The 15,025-nt window shown below is 47.4% G+C and overlaps 1 protein-coding gene across 2 annotated transcripts in view; it reads right to left on the bottom strand.

Moving 5' to 3' along the window:
- Positions 1-15,025, bottom strand: part of LOC146816669 (adhesion G protein-coupled receptor F5-like) — a 675,219-nt gene that overhangs the window by 306,031 nt on the left and 354,163 nt on the right. For both annotated transcript variants that reach the window (XM_085610569.1, XM_085610570.1), the window contains exon 11: positions 14,770-14,967. In XM_085610569.1, the coding sequence (XP_085466695.1) occupies positions 14,770-14,967 (198 nt within the window). The remainder of the gene's footprint in view (positions 1-14,769; positions 14,968-15,025) is intronic.

Below are 15,025 nucleotides of genomic sequence, written 5' to 3' on the forward strand. Positions count from 1 at the left end.
TCTATATCTAAGGGGTATACCCAAATCCCCCTCCTGTATCTGGGTAAGGAACACAATCATGTATAGAAGAACAATGATACGGAGGAATAGTTATGTCACTTTTATTAACGTGTAGGGAGCAGTCAATTACCCTCACTAATAGTCCTACAATCCTATAAACATGTATTACCTAAATTGTTATAGGACACACATACAAAATGGGACTGATCTTCAATGAAATTAACAAAAGTAATGGAACAGCAAACAATTATACATAATGAAAAAAATACATCACATAGACATTAATATACACAACGTAATGTTACCAATACCCTGAAGTACGTTTCTAACATAGGTGTCTGCCCTTTTATTTAAGGCATTCCGCTAGAAGGTAGCCCAAAAATGTGTGCATAGAGGCAACACCGCCCTTTTCCTGTAGCTCTCTGATGTCACAAAACGTATTTTATAACAAACTCATTTTAAATTCCATCAGGACTCCTCCATAGTAGTATCGTCGACGCGGACGCGTTTCAGCCTCTGAAATCTTATCAGCCTCCTCAGGACGAGGGCAAAGGAACAATACTAAATCAAACCATACAAATATATATGTATTAATATTATCACTCAAAAACATATCTCATCTCTTATTTGTATAAAGCATGCTGGAGAGACACCCAGTGACCAAAAACCTGGTGCAAAACAAATGCCAAGTGAAAGGGGCCGTAACAAGGTACAACAAGCGGGTCCACGACCTACTGACTATTAAAGGATGGGATCCATTAAAAGGAACGACAAGACCAGCCACCAACTACAGATAATCGAACATGCAAGTGCAGAATTTCAAATGTGGTCACGGAAACCTAACTCCAAAGTAAAAAATCCGGAAGTTCCTTACCACTCACATCACCTGGTTCTTTAGAGGTCGTGTAACTAAAAACCTCGAGCTGCGCCTCGATGGCGCCTGAAGGGCGCTAAAATTCAAAATGAATTCCCCTAGAACAATAAGACACAGCAATTTTATCCGGAATCCATCAATATGTTCTCTCTGTTTCAAAAAGAAGTCCGCCTGCCCTTGTCAAGAATTCCTGTCATACAAGGGAAACACGCCCTTATGTAAACAGGAGAGCTGTTACATAACTCAAGGGAAACACGCCCTTATGTAAACAGGAGAACTGTTACATAACTCAAGGGAAACACGCCCTTATGTAAACAGGAGAGCTGTTACATAACTCAAGGAAAACACGCCCTATAAAGGGAGGAACCGGGAGGTACAAGGCTGTCGGATATTGTGTTTACACCGACGTACCTGCTTCGTGAAGAGCAGTGTTCCAGAGTGGTGCTCCAGTAAGGCAAGAACGGAGGTAGGTCGAGTCGTTACTCCCTGGGCCGTGTCTTGCCCCATCGTCACCTGTGAAGGACCCGGAAGCTCTACCGGTCAACCATTGAGCTTCGCTTTTTGACTCGGCTGAGTCCAAGCGCAGTGGCGCTTTTGCTGGTTGGAGTCGTAACTCCCAGCCCGACCAGAGACACAGGGACTGCCAGCTGTAACGCACACCAGGAGGTGTTTGCCGCGTTACAGACTCGGAAGTCCACAGGATCGATCGAGCGGCTGCTCTCGGTTCAGTCTTCTTGCTTGTGATAGGGGTATCGGTGACGCATCACCAGGAGGTGACTCCGCGTCCCGGTGCAGTCTGAGGAAGAGGTTGAGCGGCTGCTCCCTTCAGGTAGAGACCCCGGCTGGGTGTTTCCCTGACTCCTCGATTCTCCCCAACACTCTTCGTGCCCCTCACAGCCTACCGATTGGCATTGTCGGCCATTTCATTTCTGCCCTCTGTTGGCATACGCCGGGATCGGCGTATATGCAGAGGACGGTTAGGACCATCCGTGCTGTGGGCTGGTAACGTACTTAGCCTGGAGGATTCCAGTGACTATAACTTTTGTTTGTTCTTTGTATTTTATTTGCCTTCATTAAAAGAACTAACCCTTCACAAGTGGTTGCGTCCTCATTGTCGTGTCTGTTAAACGATCCTGAGACGTTCAGGGCGTTACAGCCCTGCACATTCGAATCGTGTAATACTCACTTATCTTTCTCGTGGTGGTCAGTCTTTCCTGGTTAAATCAGTCCTCCAATTTGACAACCGCCTCCCTGTAGAGAAAACAACACTTACTGAACCCTCTACTGTGGCTCAAATAGCGATCCACAAGCACAGTCCTCTCTTAAGTGCTGCCAATTTTGGAAAATATGCTTACCGGTCAGTTGTAAAAGGTACGAATCAATCAGTGCAAACGGTCCTTTTGTTCCCGATTCCGCATGTGTGACAGACGTATCCAATCTCGTCCTCACATTAACATAACAAAATGCCTCATTGCATGAGCCTGCACGTAATGTCCCCGGCATGGATATCAAGGATGGACTCTATCATGCACGAGCTCCGAAATAGCAAAGGGACTCCGGGTAGTTTAAATACCGTTATCCGTGTTCCAAACAGACTCCGCTTCTTATATAGATGCACAGAATCAAATACTAAAGAAAATCAAAATAAACTCCAAAGAGGCAGATACCACGGTCCAACTGTCCGTAACAATTGCTCGTAACAATTGCTCTGGGCTCGCGCTACCTATACACAAAGAGCAAATCACCATGAGTACCCAACTAGAACCGCACACGAGAGGCTCATTGTCTCTTCTACACTATAACCAAGTGCAAGCCCTCACTAGTACACAAGAATGAAACAGTGTATTGGAGATCTATTAAGATCCATCATGAACCAGCACACAGATATCGGATATTCAATGGAATATTACTTCTGGGTGTATTGCATGCCTTACACAAAAAGAGACTTCCATTCCAAAAGAGAAGAAATTCAATATTTACAAATCTACATATATAATACAGTGCACTGTGGTTAGATCACAATAAATTAAGAACAGCATAAAAAATACATAAATATATACATAATTCCGCTCAATAGAATAGCACAAATATATACATAGTTTTCCTCAGACGGGAACCCTTATTTCAGCCAAAAAATATAATTAAGAGGTGAGTCAAGATTTACATAAATTGACATAGTTTAGCTCAATAGAATTGCATGCAAGAATACATAGTTCTGCTAAGAAAAACAACCCCCTTATTACAACCAAACACTCTGAGTGGATGGAATCAGATCAATGCCCAAATTTTATCCCGGTCATTGAGACCCTCTGTGGCTGTATGGTACCTTTCGATCATCCAAGCTTCAAGGCAATTTAAGCTAATTTGAGGCATTGTTTTGTTAACAGATTTCACAACCAAAAGTACTGACCAGCATAAATCATTTTAACTGTGTTCATGTTCTTCATAATGTTCAACTAATGGTGCTCCCTGTGTTTTACACCTTAACCGCAATTTATGTTGCATTATTCTCATTTTGATTGCTTGAGTAGTCTGACCAATTAATGCTTTTCCGCTAGGACATATTACTGAATATACCAAATTGTTGGTGTTACAGTTAGAGAAGCCCAATTGAGTATGTTTTCTGTTATTAATCATCACTGACTTGGAATCACAGGTTTGTGGGCACCTTTAATGTCCTATTAGTGATGGAAGGCCCAATAAGCTTCTCAAATCTTATGTGGCTGGGGGCAACGTGCAGCTCTCACAAGATATTGTCTTACATTTTTGCCTCGTCTAAATGCAAACATAGGTTTCGCGATATTGAGATGTTTTATCAGTCGTCAATTGTGGGCAATGATTTGTTTCACCTTATTTGCTTTTGGGTTAAAGGTAAGGACACAGGTTAAATGCTCACAATCTTCTTTAGTTTTTGGTGTGCGGAGATGTTTGCGTGGGGTATACCATGCTCTTTTAAGTGCCCCTCTCACCAACTTCCTAGGATATCCTCTCTTGCACAATGTGTCTTGCACTATTTCCGCGTTGTTAAAATAGTCTATTTTATCGGATCAATTGTGGCGTACTCTCAAAAACTGGCCGTATGGTAAATTATCTTTGAGGTTTCTAGGGTGTCCTGATGTGTATTCTATTAAGGTGTTCCGGTCCGTTGTCTTGGTATATAAGCTAACCTCAAGTTTACCTTCATTTGCAATTATCCACACATCTAAAAAATTGATCTTAACGTTGCTGGATGTTTTAGCGAATCTCAAATCTTGAGTAGAGGAATTAAGCCACATATGAAATTGTTCCAACTCATCTTGGTTACCCTTCCATATCATAAAGATATCTTTGATTAAACATACCCATTCAATGATATGTGCTTTGAAGGGAGTTGTTTCTTGAAAAATATATTTCATCTCGAAGAAATCCATTATGAGATTCGATATTTCGGGCGCAAAACAGCCCATGGCCACACTCTTGATTTGTAAAAACAGGGCTTCCTTAAAGGCAAAAAAGTAATTTTTTTAGACATAACCTGGCCAATGCTAGTAAAAGATCTGTGGGTACCTGATGGGGTCTTGGTCTTTTATCTAGTGCTGTCATCATTACCACTAGAGCTTCATCCTGTGGGATGTTGGTGTAGAGACTTTCTATGTCGAAAGAGACCAACAATTGTTGGTCCCTATCGAACATAGTATTTTCGATTCTCGAGATCAGGTCCACCGTATCCCTTATATATGCCTTTGTTTGGGCTACAAAAGGCTTTTCGAAAAAAGTCAATATACTTAGCCAGTGGCTCCAATAATGACCCGCAGGCCGAAATAATCGGTCTACCTGGGGGTTGTAAGGCATTTTTATGTACTTCAGGGAGTACGTATATATTGGGTGTTTTTGTGATGTGAAATTCAGGTATCCGTATTCTTTTTTACACATAAAACCCTGTTCAAGGGCTTCTGTGGTGAGGTGTAAAGTTTGAGCTTTTAGCCTCGCAGTAGGGTTGTCCTGAATACATCTATAGTGATCTTGGTTATTGAGTTGCTGTAAAGTTTCTTCATCATAGTATTCACTGTCCCATAAAACAATCCCTCCCCCCTTATCTGCTGGTTTAATTACTGTCAGGGGGTTATCTGCTAGATTTTTTAGGGCTATTTGCTAAATTTTAGAGAAGTTCTAATTGTAGGAGAAACGTTTAGTATTTAGATGATCAATTTCACGCAAAATCTGATCCTCAAAGACCAAAACATTTTTTGGCATGGTGGAACGTTCAGGGCAAAACGAAGATTTTTTTCTTCAAACCACTAATGTTATTATCTGTGGCTTCCTTAAACTCGGAAAAAAAGACTTTAAGTCTACTTTTTCTCAAGAATTGCAAGACCTCTGTCTTGGTGTCTATAGGGTCTTGTGGGGTTAGAGGAACAAATGATAACCCTTTTTATAGTACTCTAGTTTCAATCTCAGTTAAATGATGTTTTGAAAGAGTATAGATCGGCATTAGTTGATTATTCATTTCTGTGTCCTGATTGAGATTAGAGTCTAATGTAACTATGTTATCCCTTTCAATGGTATGTATATCCTGATTAGTATTAAGATCTAACGCTTGTATTTTCTCTGCCTTGTCCGAAAATAACCCTGCTCCTGATTCTGGGGTTGCACCGGTGGCCGCCATCCCCCTCTGAAACCTCAGGCTTTGTTGCCACCTCTGTCAAAAAAAGGGGTCCTGGGGTATTGGTAATAGGGCTGATACGGGGAGTGTGGCTGCTGATAAGCTCTGTTTCTTGATCTGAATCGGAAGACGAATCTGAGAAGGTCAGGAATTTCGTCTGTGATCTCCCTCTGTACTGCAAATTTAAACTACTAGGGTTATTGTTTCTAAAGAAGTCCTCTTTCAGTTTTGGATAAACAAAATCCAACTTGAAGTTCTTGATATCTTTTGTTACCTATGAGGTTTTCAAATTTACTGTATGAGTTTTGAAATCTAATATTGTTTTCTCTATTTGTTTCCAACAAAGATTTTGCATCAACTATAGTTTGATCGCCTCCAATCTCTACTTCCAGACTTTTAATCTCCTTAAGTTCTTCCTCACTGATTCTAAGAGCTGTCTGTATTGAAAGCACAATCCAGTCGCGTGAGCATTTAGTGCCCACTCCACTGAAGGCCAGCAAGTAGGCCTTATCATTCACGAAGGTTGCGGGTATATTTTTTACCTGCAATCCTGCAGGGATGGTGTTACTCTTCAAGTATTCTAATAACACTTGAGCATGCAGTTGTGTCCGAGTGTTTTTCTTTCTCAATTGAATGAGTCGTTCTCCTTTATCTGAGCTTAGAGTGCTCACTCCTCCTGACTCACCACCCAATAAAGATGGTATTTGCTTCAATTTGTTAATGTCCTCCTCTGATTAACTAACCATATATGGGTCTGTCATTCTATCTAACCACGTGTACAAACAACAAAACCAAACTATGAATCCTATAAATTAATTTAACTACAACATCAAAGACACAATACCATAATATGTGCCACCCGTCTCTTAAATGAATTTAAACACCAATACTTGAATTATTATATTTTCTACGCAAAAGACCCTCACACTTAACAAAGTGTAATCAACATGTATATGGGAATACCCAAATCACCCTTAAATAAAAGGGCAGACACCTGTGTTAGAAACGTACTTCAGGGTATTGGTAACATTACGTTCTGTATATTAATGTCTACGGGAGTTATTTTTTACTTTTATGTATAATTGTTTGATGTTTCATTACTTTTGTTATCTTCATTGAAGATCGGCCCCATAATGTATGTGTGCCCTATATCAATTAAGGTGATACATGTTTATAGGATTGTAGGACTATTAGTGAGGGTAATTGACTGTTCCCTACACGTTAATAAAAGTGACATATCTATTCCTCCGTATCATTGTTCTTCCATACATGCTTTTATACATATAACATTGCTTTTATGGTCCTCAATCCTCAACTTGATTTTCCTACATGTTACCCCAACATAAAGTACCCAGAATGGACAGGTAATCTTATAGATGACATGCGCGGAATTGCAATTCGTTTATTGAAACTGTACCCACTCTTTGGCTAGCCCCTTGTCCAAAGATTTTGAAGTCTATATAAGGAGGCAAATAACACAGTTGATACATGGGTAATGCCCAGTGTCTGCTGGTAAACATCTTGATGTTGGGATGCTAATCCTGTTTTCTTTTTTTCACCCCCTTGTATGTACCAGGACATGTCTTATGTTCCTCACCTGTTTGAAAGCAAACAGGGGGTTTTAAAACTGTAAGCTTCCTGTGTTCAGAATCCACCAGTGCTTATTTATAGACTTAGATGTGGTTCAACAGAAGGGGTTATGTGATCACCCAAACCAGTTGTTGATTAGCCTTCTTGTTTCTGGCACACTAACGTCCATTACTGCAAATTAACATCTCAGTGCATGTTTCTACACATTCTGAACGTCAGCATTTTTTAATATGTCTTACAATAAACAGATTTTTCTATATTTTTCAACTCACTAATTTTAGGTGAGTATAATTTAACACTACAGATTCCACTTTTTAAAGAACTCATTTTTATTGATTTTCATAGCAACAATATCAGTGCACAGGTATAACCAGACAATAACTAGGAACTGCCGAGTGCCCCCTGGCCCTACGTGACCATATCCTGCCCCCTAGGTGGTTCAGATGCTTCATGTCTGACCAATGGGAAGCACTCCCTGCCCCTCCCGTATCTCCACCTCCCTCCCCCCCGCCGCCCCCTCCCACCCGCTCCCCCCCAGCGGCAACTGCAAAGCGTCCAAGGAGAGAAAAAGTCAACAGCGGTGTGGGGAGCACCGCGACCCCCCCGGACCACCCTCAGTATTGCTACGGCGCCCAGCCCCTCCCCTCGCCCAGCGTCTGTCAGGTCTGAAAGAGAAGCAAAGCCCTCAGAGTGGGCGGATAGACCGCTGCCGGTAGGCCCTTAGATAGGAAAGCTAACAAGGTGCCCCATGACTCCTCGAAAGCAGAGGGATCCTCCCGAAAGCACACCGCCAGGCGCTCCATCGAGAGCAAGCGCCACAGGCGGGCGTGCCACAGTGACATCGCGGGAGTACCCTGTTTCTTCCAAGCCGCTGCCACCGTGAGCTTAGCCGCCCCCACGCAGAGCCACCAGATAGCCTTATCCCCTTTGGACACCCCCTCCCAGTCCGCCCCCCGCAGACCCAGGATCACATGAGCGAGCTCTCCCGGGGGCGTAAAGCCCAGGATCTCTTTAATCTGTGCTAGAATTTCGGCCCAGAAAGGTTGAATGCTGGGGCAGTCCCACCATATGTGTTTGAAATCCCCGAGGAGGCCACAACCCCGCCAGCAGAGTGCAGAAGTCCCCGGAAAGATCCTGGCCAGTTTTGTGGGGTAGAGATACCAATCAAAAATAGTTTTGTAGTGCGCCTCCCTCAGGCCCACCGACAAGTTATGTCGGGGGATATCCCGCCACAATCCCTTCCAGTCCGCTTCTGATATCTCCCTCCCCAAGAGGTGCTCCCAGAAATCCATATACCTGCCCATGGGTGTATGCAGTGTGTTCAGCAGCATCCTATAGAGCGTCGAGATCGCCCCTTTCATTGATCCCGCCCGCGTTAGAACCAGTTTCTCCATGTCAGTGAGGCTCCGGCATCCCGCCTCCCTGAGCGGGGTCGCCGTGGCCCAATGCTTTAGCTGCAAATATCGGAAGTGCTCACCGTTGGGGACTCCAAACTCACTTTTGCAATTCTGAAACGTGCGGAACTCCCCCTTATCGAATAGGTCCGACAGCTTGAGGCACCCCCCGTCCCGCCACCCATCAAAGGGACCCTCGTCTCTGGCGGGTGGGAAGGCCGGATTAAAATGTATCGGGGTGTAGGGCGAAGGGAACGTCGTCCACCCCTCCCTCCTCGTGACCCTGTCCCAGACCTCCAGCGTAGTGCGCGTCGGCGTGCTAAGATATGCATTCGGCGGTCTGTCTCGCCTTGGTTTCCACAAAAGATCCCAAATCGACCTGCCAGCTATCGCTCGGTCCATATGGAACCAATGCTTCTCCGATTCCCGCGCCGTCCATTCCAACGTGACCCTCAGTTGGGCCGCTTGATAGTAAAGCTCAAAGTCCGGCAGTCCCAACCCTCCGTCCGCCCTCTGCTTCCGCAGCACTGTAAAAGGGAGCCGTGCCCTCCCCCTCTGCCACACGAACTTAGTGATCATCGTCGTCAACCGCGGGAGAAATGTTCTCTCTAGCGGGATCGGCAGGGCCTGAAACAGGTATAGGACCTGAGGCAGCACCATCATTTTCACTGCGTTGATGCGCCCCAACCAGGATATATACAAAGTTTTCCACCTACGCAGCTCCTGCCGCAGGTGCAGCAAAACTGTGGTGTAGTTGGCTCCATATAGCCCCGAAACCGTCGGCGTGAGCTGCACCCCTAAATATTGTAGTGAGCGCTGCGCCCAGGACAGCGTCGTCTCGGATTTCAGCGAGGCGACCTCCGCTCTCGAGAGAGTCAGATTGAGTATATAGGACTTGGACATATTGACCTTAAAGCCCGCCACCTTCTCGAAGTCCCGCAGTTCCCCCCGCACCGCGGGGAGAGAGATACGTGGCTCCCCCAGGGTTAGTAGGACATCATCCGCGAAGAGGGAGATTTTGTGATCCTCCCCGCCAAATCGTATCCCTTGAATGGACGCATTCTCTCTCACCCGAATGGCAAGCGGCTTGATGCTGAGAGCGAAGAGCAGAGGGGACAGCGGGCACCCCTGTCTGGTACCTCTAGTCAAATGGAAGGGCTCGGAAGGAGTCCCGTTGACCACCACTCTCGCGGAAGGATGGCAGTAGTTGGCACGCACCATCTCTATAAAGGCGTCCCCGAACCCAAATTTTCGCAGGGTCAGGAAGAGGAAGGACCAGTCCACGCGGTCAAACGCTTTTTCAGCGTCTAATCCGACCAGCACCGCTGGAATCTTGAACCGAGTTGTTTTTTCTATAATGTGGATTGTACGCCGTATATTGTCGTGCATCTGGCGCCCCTTAATGAAGCCTGACTGATCCGGGTGTATCAATCGAGGCAGCAGGTCATCCAAGCGTCGAGCTAAGATCATGGAGTAGAGCTTGGCGTCCAGGTTCAGGAGGGCTATGGGGCGATAGGACGCGCACAACTGCGGATCCTTACCCGGCTTCGGCAGCACCGTAATCACCGCCTCCGCCATAGACAGGGAGACCCGGGCCTCCTTCGCCACCGCCCGAAACAGCGCCGTCAGGTGCGGGGTTAGTTCGTCTACAAAATGCTTATAGAAATGTGCGGTATAACCGTCCGGGCCCGGCGCCTTGTAGAGCTTGAGCCGCTTGATAGCATTCCGCACTTCCTCCCCCGAAATGGGTTCTTCCAGCCGCTCCCTGTCCGACGCTGAAAGCTGGGGGCAGTCCACCCTATCAAGATACGCCTTTTGGAGGTCCTGCGCAAGCGAGTCCCCCCTATACAGCTCCCCATAAAAATCCCGAAAGGCTCTGGTCTTTGCTGCTTCCTCGTGCATGACCCGTGCCGGACCCGCCCGAATGCCTCCCACATATGATTTCGCACGCTGGACTCTAAGCTTACGCGCCAACTGCGAGCCTACTTTGTCCCCTTGTTCGTACCCGGTGCGTTGAAGCCTCAGCAAGGTGTATTCCGCCCTGGCGCTGTAAATTGCCCGCAATTTACCCCGCACCGCCGTAAGTCGTCGCTGTAAGTCGCGAGTGGGCCGAGCTTTATGTCTACCCTCTAACTCCTGGAGCTCCTTCTCCAGTGTCTCCCGATCCAGCGCCTGCTGTCTCCGCAGCGACGCCTGCAGCTGGATGCACTTACCCCTCAGCACAGCCTTGAATGCGTCCCACGTATTTTGATATGAGGTATCCGCTGGTGGGTTGCCCTGGAAGTACTCCTCTATGGCCTCCGTCAGCTCCACCCTCCGTACCTGGTCTTTCAAGAGGGCCCCGGGGAAGTACCATCTACCACGTCCCTGTCCCTGCACTCCCCAGTTCAGCTCCAAGAGAACCATCCCATGATCTGAGACCGAAATGGGGAGAATCTGCGCCCCCGTCGCCTTCCCCACTAATGCTTGGCTTAGGAAAATGTAGTCTATACGAGTATAAGTCCGGTGAACGTGGGAATAGAAAGTATAGTCCTTCGTCGTCTCGTGTAGGGCCCGCCACCCATCCCGTAGGCCCAGGGAGTCGAAGCGCTCCTTGACACGCTTGGGAAACACAGATGTCCTGACCCCCGCAGTGTGAGAGCCATCAAGGAGTCCATCCCACACGCAATTAAAGTCCCCCATCAGGACCACGGGGCCTTCCGCAAACCCGCCTAGAGACTCCAATATACGCGCCGTGAACCCCGCCTGGCCTGTGTTCGGAGCATACACCACCGCAATCGTGCATAGTTGGCCCCGCAACCGCCCCTTGAGCATGAGCCACCTCCCCTCCTTATCCCTGTGGGTGTCCACCACCTGAAATGGCGTGGAGCTGTGGAACATTACCGCCACCCCATTGTGTTTGGTGTTGGCTGCTGAATGAAAAATCTGCGGGTACGCCCTGTGTTTGAGCCGACCCACATCCTCCTTTTTAAGGTGCGTTTCCTGCAGTGCGACCACCCTAACCTGCCTGTCTGCAATGTATTTTAGGATCTGATGTCTCTTCTGGGGCACGTTCAAGCCCTTCACATTCCATGTAGCCCACGTCACCATCTTAAGTGGCCATCCCCCGCCCCGCTCTGCATTTGTGCATTAGAAGCCCCCCACTCCTCCATGTGTCGCGGAACCCACTCGTGCCAGACCGAAGTGCCCCCCCGCTCCTGTCCTGCCTCGCCGCCCCTCCCAACTCCTTTACCGTGTCGCTGTTGCATCCTGCCGCAGTCCCCCCTCCCCAACTCCATCCCCCCCCTCCCTCCCGCCCCCCCCCCCCCCAGCAAACCAACCCGGCCATGGAACCCCACATCCCTTGGGCAGTTCCAGGGAAAGTAACCAAGACCCAACCCCATCGAACTCCAAACCTCACCAGCGTGCTCCGCAACAGGCGGAGCCGCAACATCATGTGTACTAGACATAGGGCTCCAGAACAAAAACAAAAACCTCAGTGTCTATGTAATCGCGGCTTTCCCGCGGAGACAACCGCCACTCTCGCTGGCCTCGTCGCAGTCCTGGCATCATCGCCTGGTGCCGCCGCGCGGGCAGTCGAGCCCCGCCCGTCCGGGGGGCCCCCCACTGCCGCGTCTAACCAGCCTCCCGTTGAATCCCGTGGCACCTCCACGCCGCCTCTACTCACGACTGGGCCCTCCTCGCTGGCGGTGCGCCTTGCGCCACTGCTCTTCCCGTGATCCGACTGCCAGTGTACCGGACTTCTCGGGGCCTCCGCCCTCCTCTGGTTCATCGGGAAGGCCCAGAATACGCAACCCCTCCTTCAGTTCCGTGATGTGGTGTCTCTTATTTTGCAGCTCAAAGCTGAGCCCGAAGGGGTATGTCCAGCGATAGCGCACATTGTCCTCCCTGAGCTTGCTAGTCACCGGGCGGAGCTGTTGCCTCCGCGCGAGAGTGGCCTGCGACAAGTCCTGGAATAGCGAACAACTGTTGCCCTGGAACTGGACCTCCTTCTTCTTCCTAGCTGCTTCCAGGATGGCCTCCTTGACCGGGAAGGCGTGCAGCTTCGCCAGGACGTCCCGAGGTCTCCTGCGTTCTCCATGCGCCGGTGGTCCGACCCTGTGTACCCGCTCCAGCTTTATTTTCAGGTCCGGTCGGTTCACCACCTCCCCGAAAAGGCCAATGATGAACGCCTCCAGGTCCGGACCCTCCGCGCCCTCTTCCAGGTCTCTCACCCGTATATTCTCCCTCTGGGTACGGTTCTCCAGATCCTCCAGCTTCAGGGTAGACTGCACCAACTGAGCGCGAAGCTCAGCGCACTCCGCCCGGGAGGCCAGAGAGGCGCCGTCCAGGGCCTGCACCTTCTCCTCCACCTCCAGGACTCGAGACCCCACGGCGTCCACGTCGCGGCGCAGATCGCCGAGCCTCTCCGTTAGGTCCCAGATTCCACTTTTAATCCCTATACTGTCTATTTAATTTGAAAGCGAAAGGCATGAAAGATGTAAGTGACTTGTGGGAATGATAATGTGTGAATGTGTATTATAAGAAATAAAATGCTCTGTGCCATAAGTGTGAAGGATATTGCAAGCAAAGGCCGTCACAATGGCCATATAAAAGAACTCTGCTGTAAACCCTGTTCCTCTGTTTGGACCAAGAACACATATCCTTATAATATGCAGCTTATATACATGTGTTAAACATATATTGGTATGTATGTAATACCCACAAATGTATTTGCATTTGTCACACAGCATACATTTAATCTACAGCTCAGAGCATGAGTTTTTAAAAAAATTGCAAAAGAACATCAGCTGACTTCTTGTTTTTCATGAGTGTAAATATATGAATTGTTGAATTTCCCGCAGATTTTAAGAGCTAACTTGGATACTTTAAACAGTGGCTCTTTTTCAGGAGCCAATTATGGAAGAGAAATATTATGTCACAGGGAAAAACTACTTCCACTTTATCCACCCCAATTCCTGATTGGATTCTAGTCCCATTCCCACTTTGGAAAGAGATTACTTCTACCCAAGGCAGGAGTAAATCCAGCAGTGGCTCCTCCATTATGGCGGGTGAAGCTTCATCCCCCCCGCCAGCAGATGCAATATTTGAAAAATAAAATGATAATAAAACAGGTTTATTATCATTTTATTTTTCTTCACAGGGCTGAGTCTTGGGCGCGGGCCATCATGATGACATGCATGAAGCAGGATGGGTGGGCACTGTTGCAAGTGCGCATGTGGGTTTGTCCGGCCCTCTTAGAATGGGCAAACTGGCATTGCACACTGAGATGTCTCCAACCCGTGCTGCATTTCCAGGTTGAAGACAGCAGGCAGAGGCTCCCATGCTCTGTGGGAGCACAAATCCAACCCACTCATGCCAATCGCGAGGCTTCTCTCATGCTGCCAGTATCATGAGAGCAGTGTCTGGATTGGTCGTAGGGATGTCTGGGAGCCTCAGCCTGTGCTGCAGTGGAGCCAGAGGAGCAGAAGAGCAACGATGTGGCTGGTGGGAGGTAAGTTATTTATTTTTATATGTTGTTATTGTCGCCCACCCACTGCCCCACTACTTTTTCTTGACACCAGCCACTACTAAGTAAACCTCTGGCGATTTCTGGCCATTTCCAGATAGTGAACAGGCCAGAAAAGAGATATACTTGTTGAGGGTTCCAAAATGCCCTGGGTAAGTATTTCCTTAGGCAGCAAATTACTCCCTTGTGGTGTAATATGGGCACGAGTTAATGATTACGAGTGCAAGTTTGTGAATAGTCTTCACTCATGTTATTCAGCATGTGAATTGAATCTCCGTGTACAAATGACTTCTTGAATCAGCGAATCGGTGCGCAATGCCTAGGTCAGAGGGACTGCCGATCAAACATCTTTAACTTATCCTAGGATATTCAGGTCTAGGAAATCCGCAGCATGTGTTTCTGATTTTTTTTTTCTCAGTTTATTCGCCTCGTGCAAATCTCTCTCATAGATCTTATTGTGGAATTACTTCTTGCTAGTTGTGGCCATTTGTCTTCACCTAGTAGTTCTGGTTCGGAGTAGCAAGGTGCAAGACTCTGAGCTCGGTGTCTGCGTACATGCCTCATGCCCAGTGAGGAGAAATCTACATTAAACTTTTCTCTATATTGTGAGCCTGGTAAATTACAACAGAAGTGGATGAATATATTTTTTTATTTGGATACAAGTAAGCTTTTGAAGCCTAGCGGTGTACCATACTGAAACATGATCACGACCACAGTCATCACAAAAATGCAGATCACAATTGTAACTGTGTCTACTCACCTTCCCAATACTGGAGCACATTTGGCATAGAGAGAGTTGTATTCTTCTTTTGGAGGTAAGCCTGAAGGTCAGGCGAACCTCCGTCCCTCCTCACCACTTGCCATGTCATGCTTTCATAAATTGGTACATCACTACTACACACAAGGGTCAATGTGTCATGTTGGGATACTTTTGTGACACCTCCTACTTTTACTGTGGCTGCAAAACAAAATATAAGTGCGCATCAGATATACTTCAAACCAGTCCAATTCAGGTC

Source organism: Triturus cristatus, chromosome 6 (genome assembly GCF_964204655.1).
Source record: "Triturus cristatus chromosome 6, aTriCri1.1, whole genome shotgun sequence".
Taxonomy (NCBI): Eukaryota; Metazoa; Chordata; class Amphibia; order Caudata; family Salamandridae; genus Triturus; species Triturus cristatus.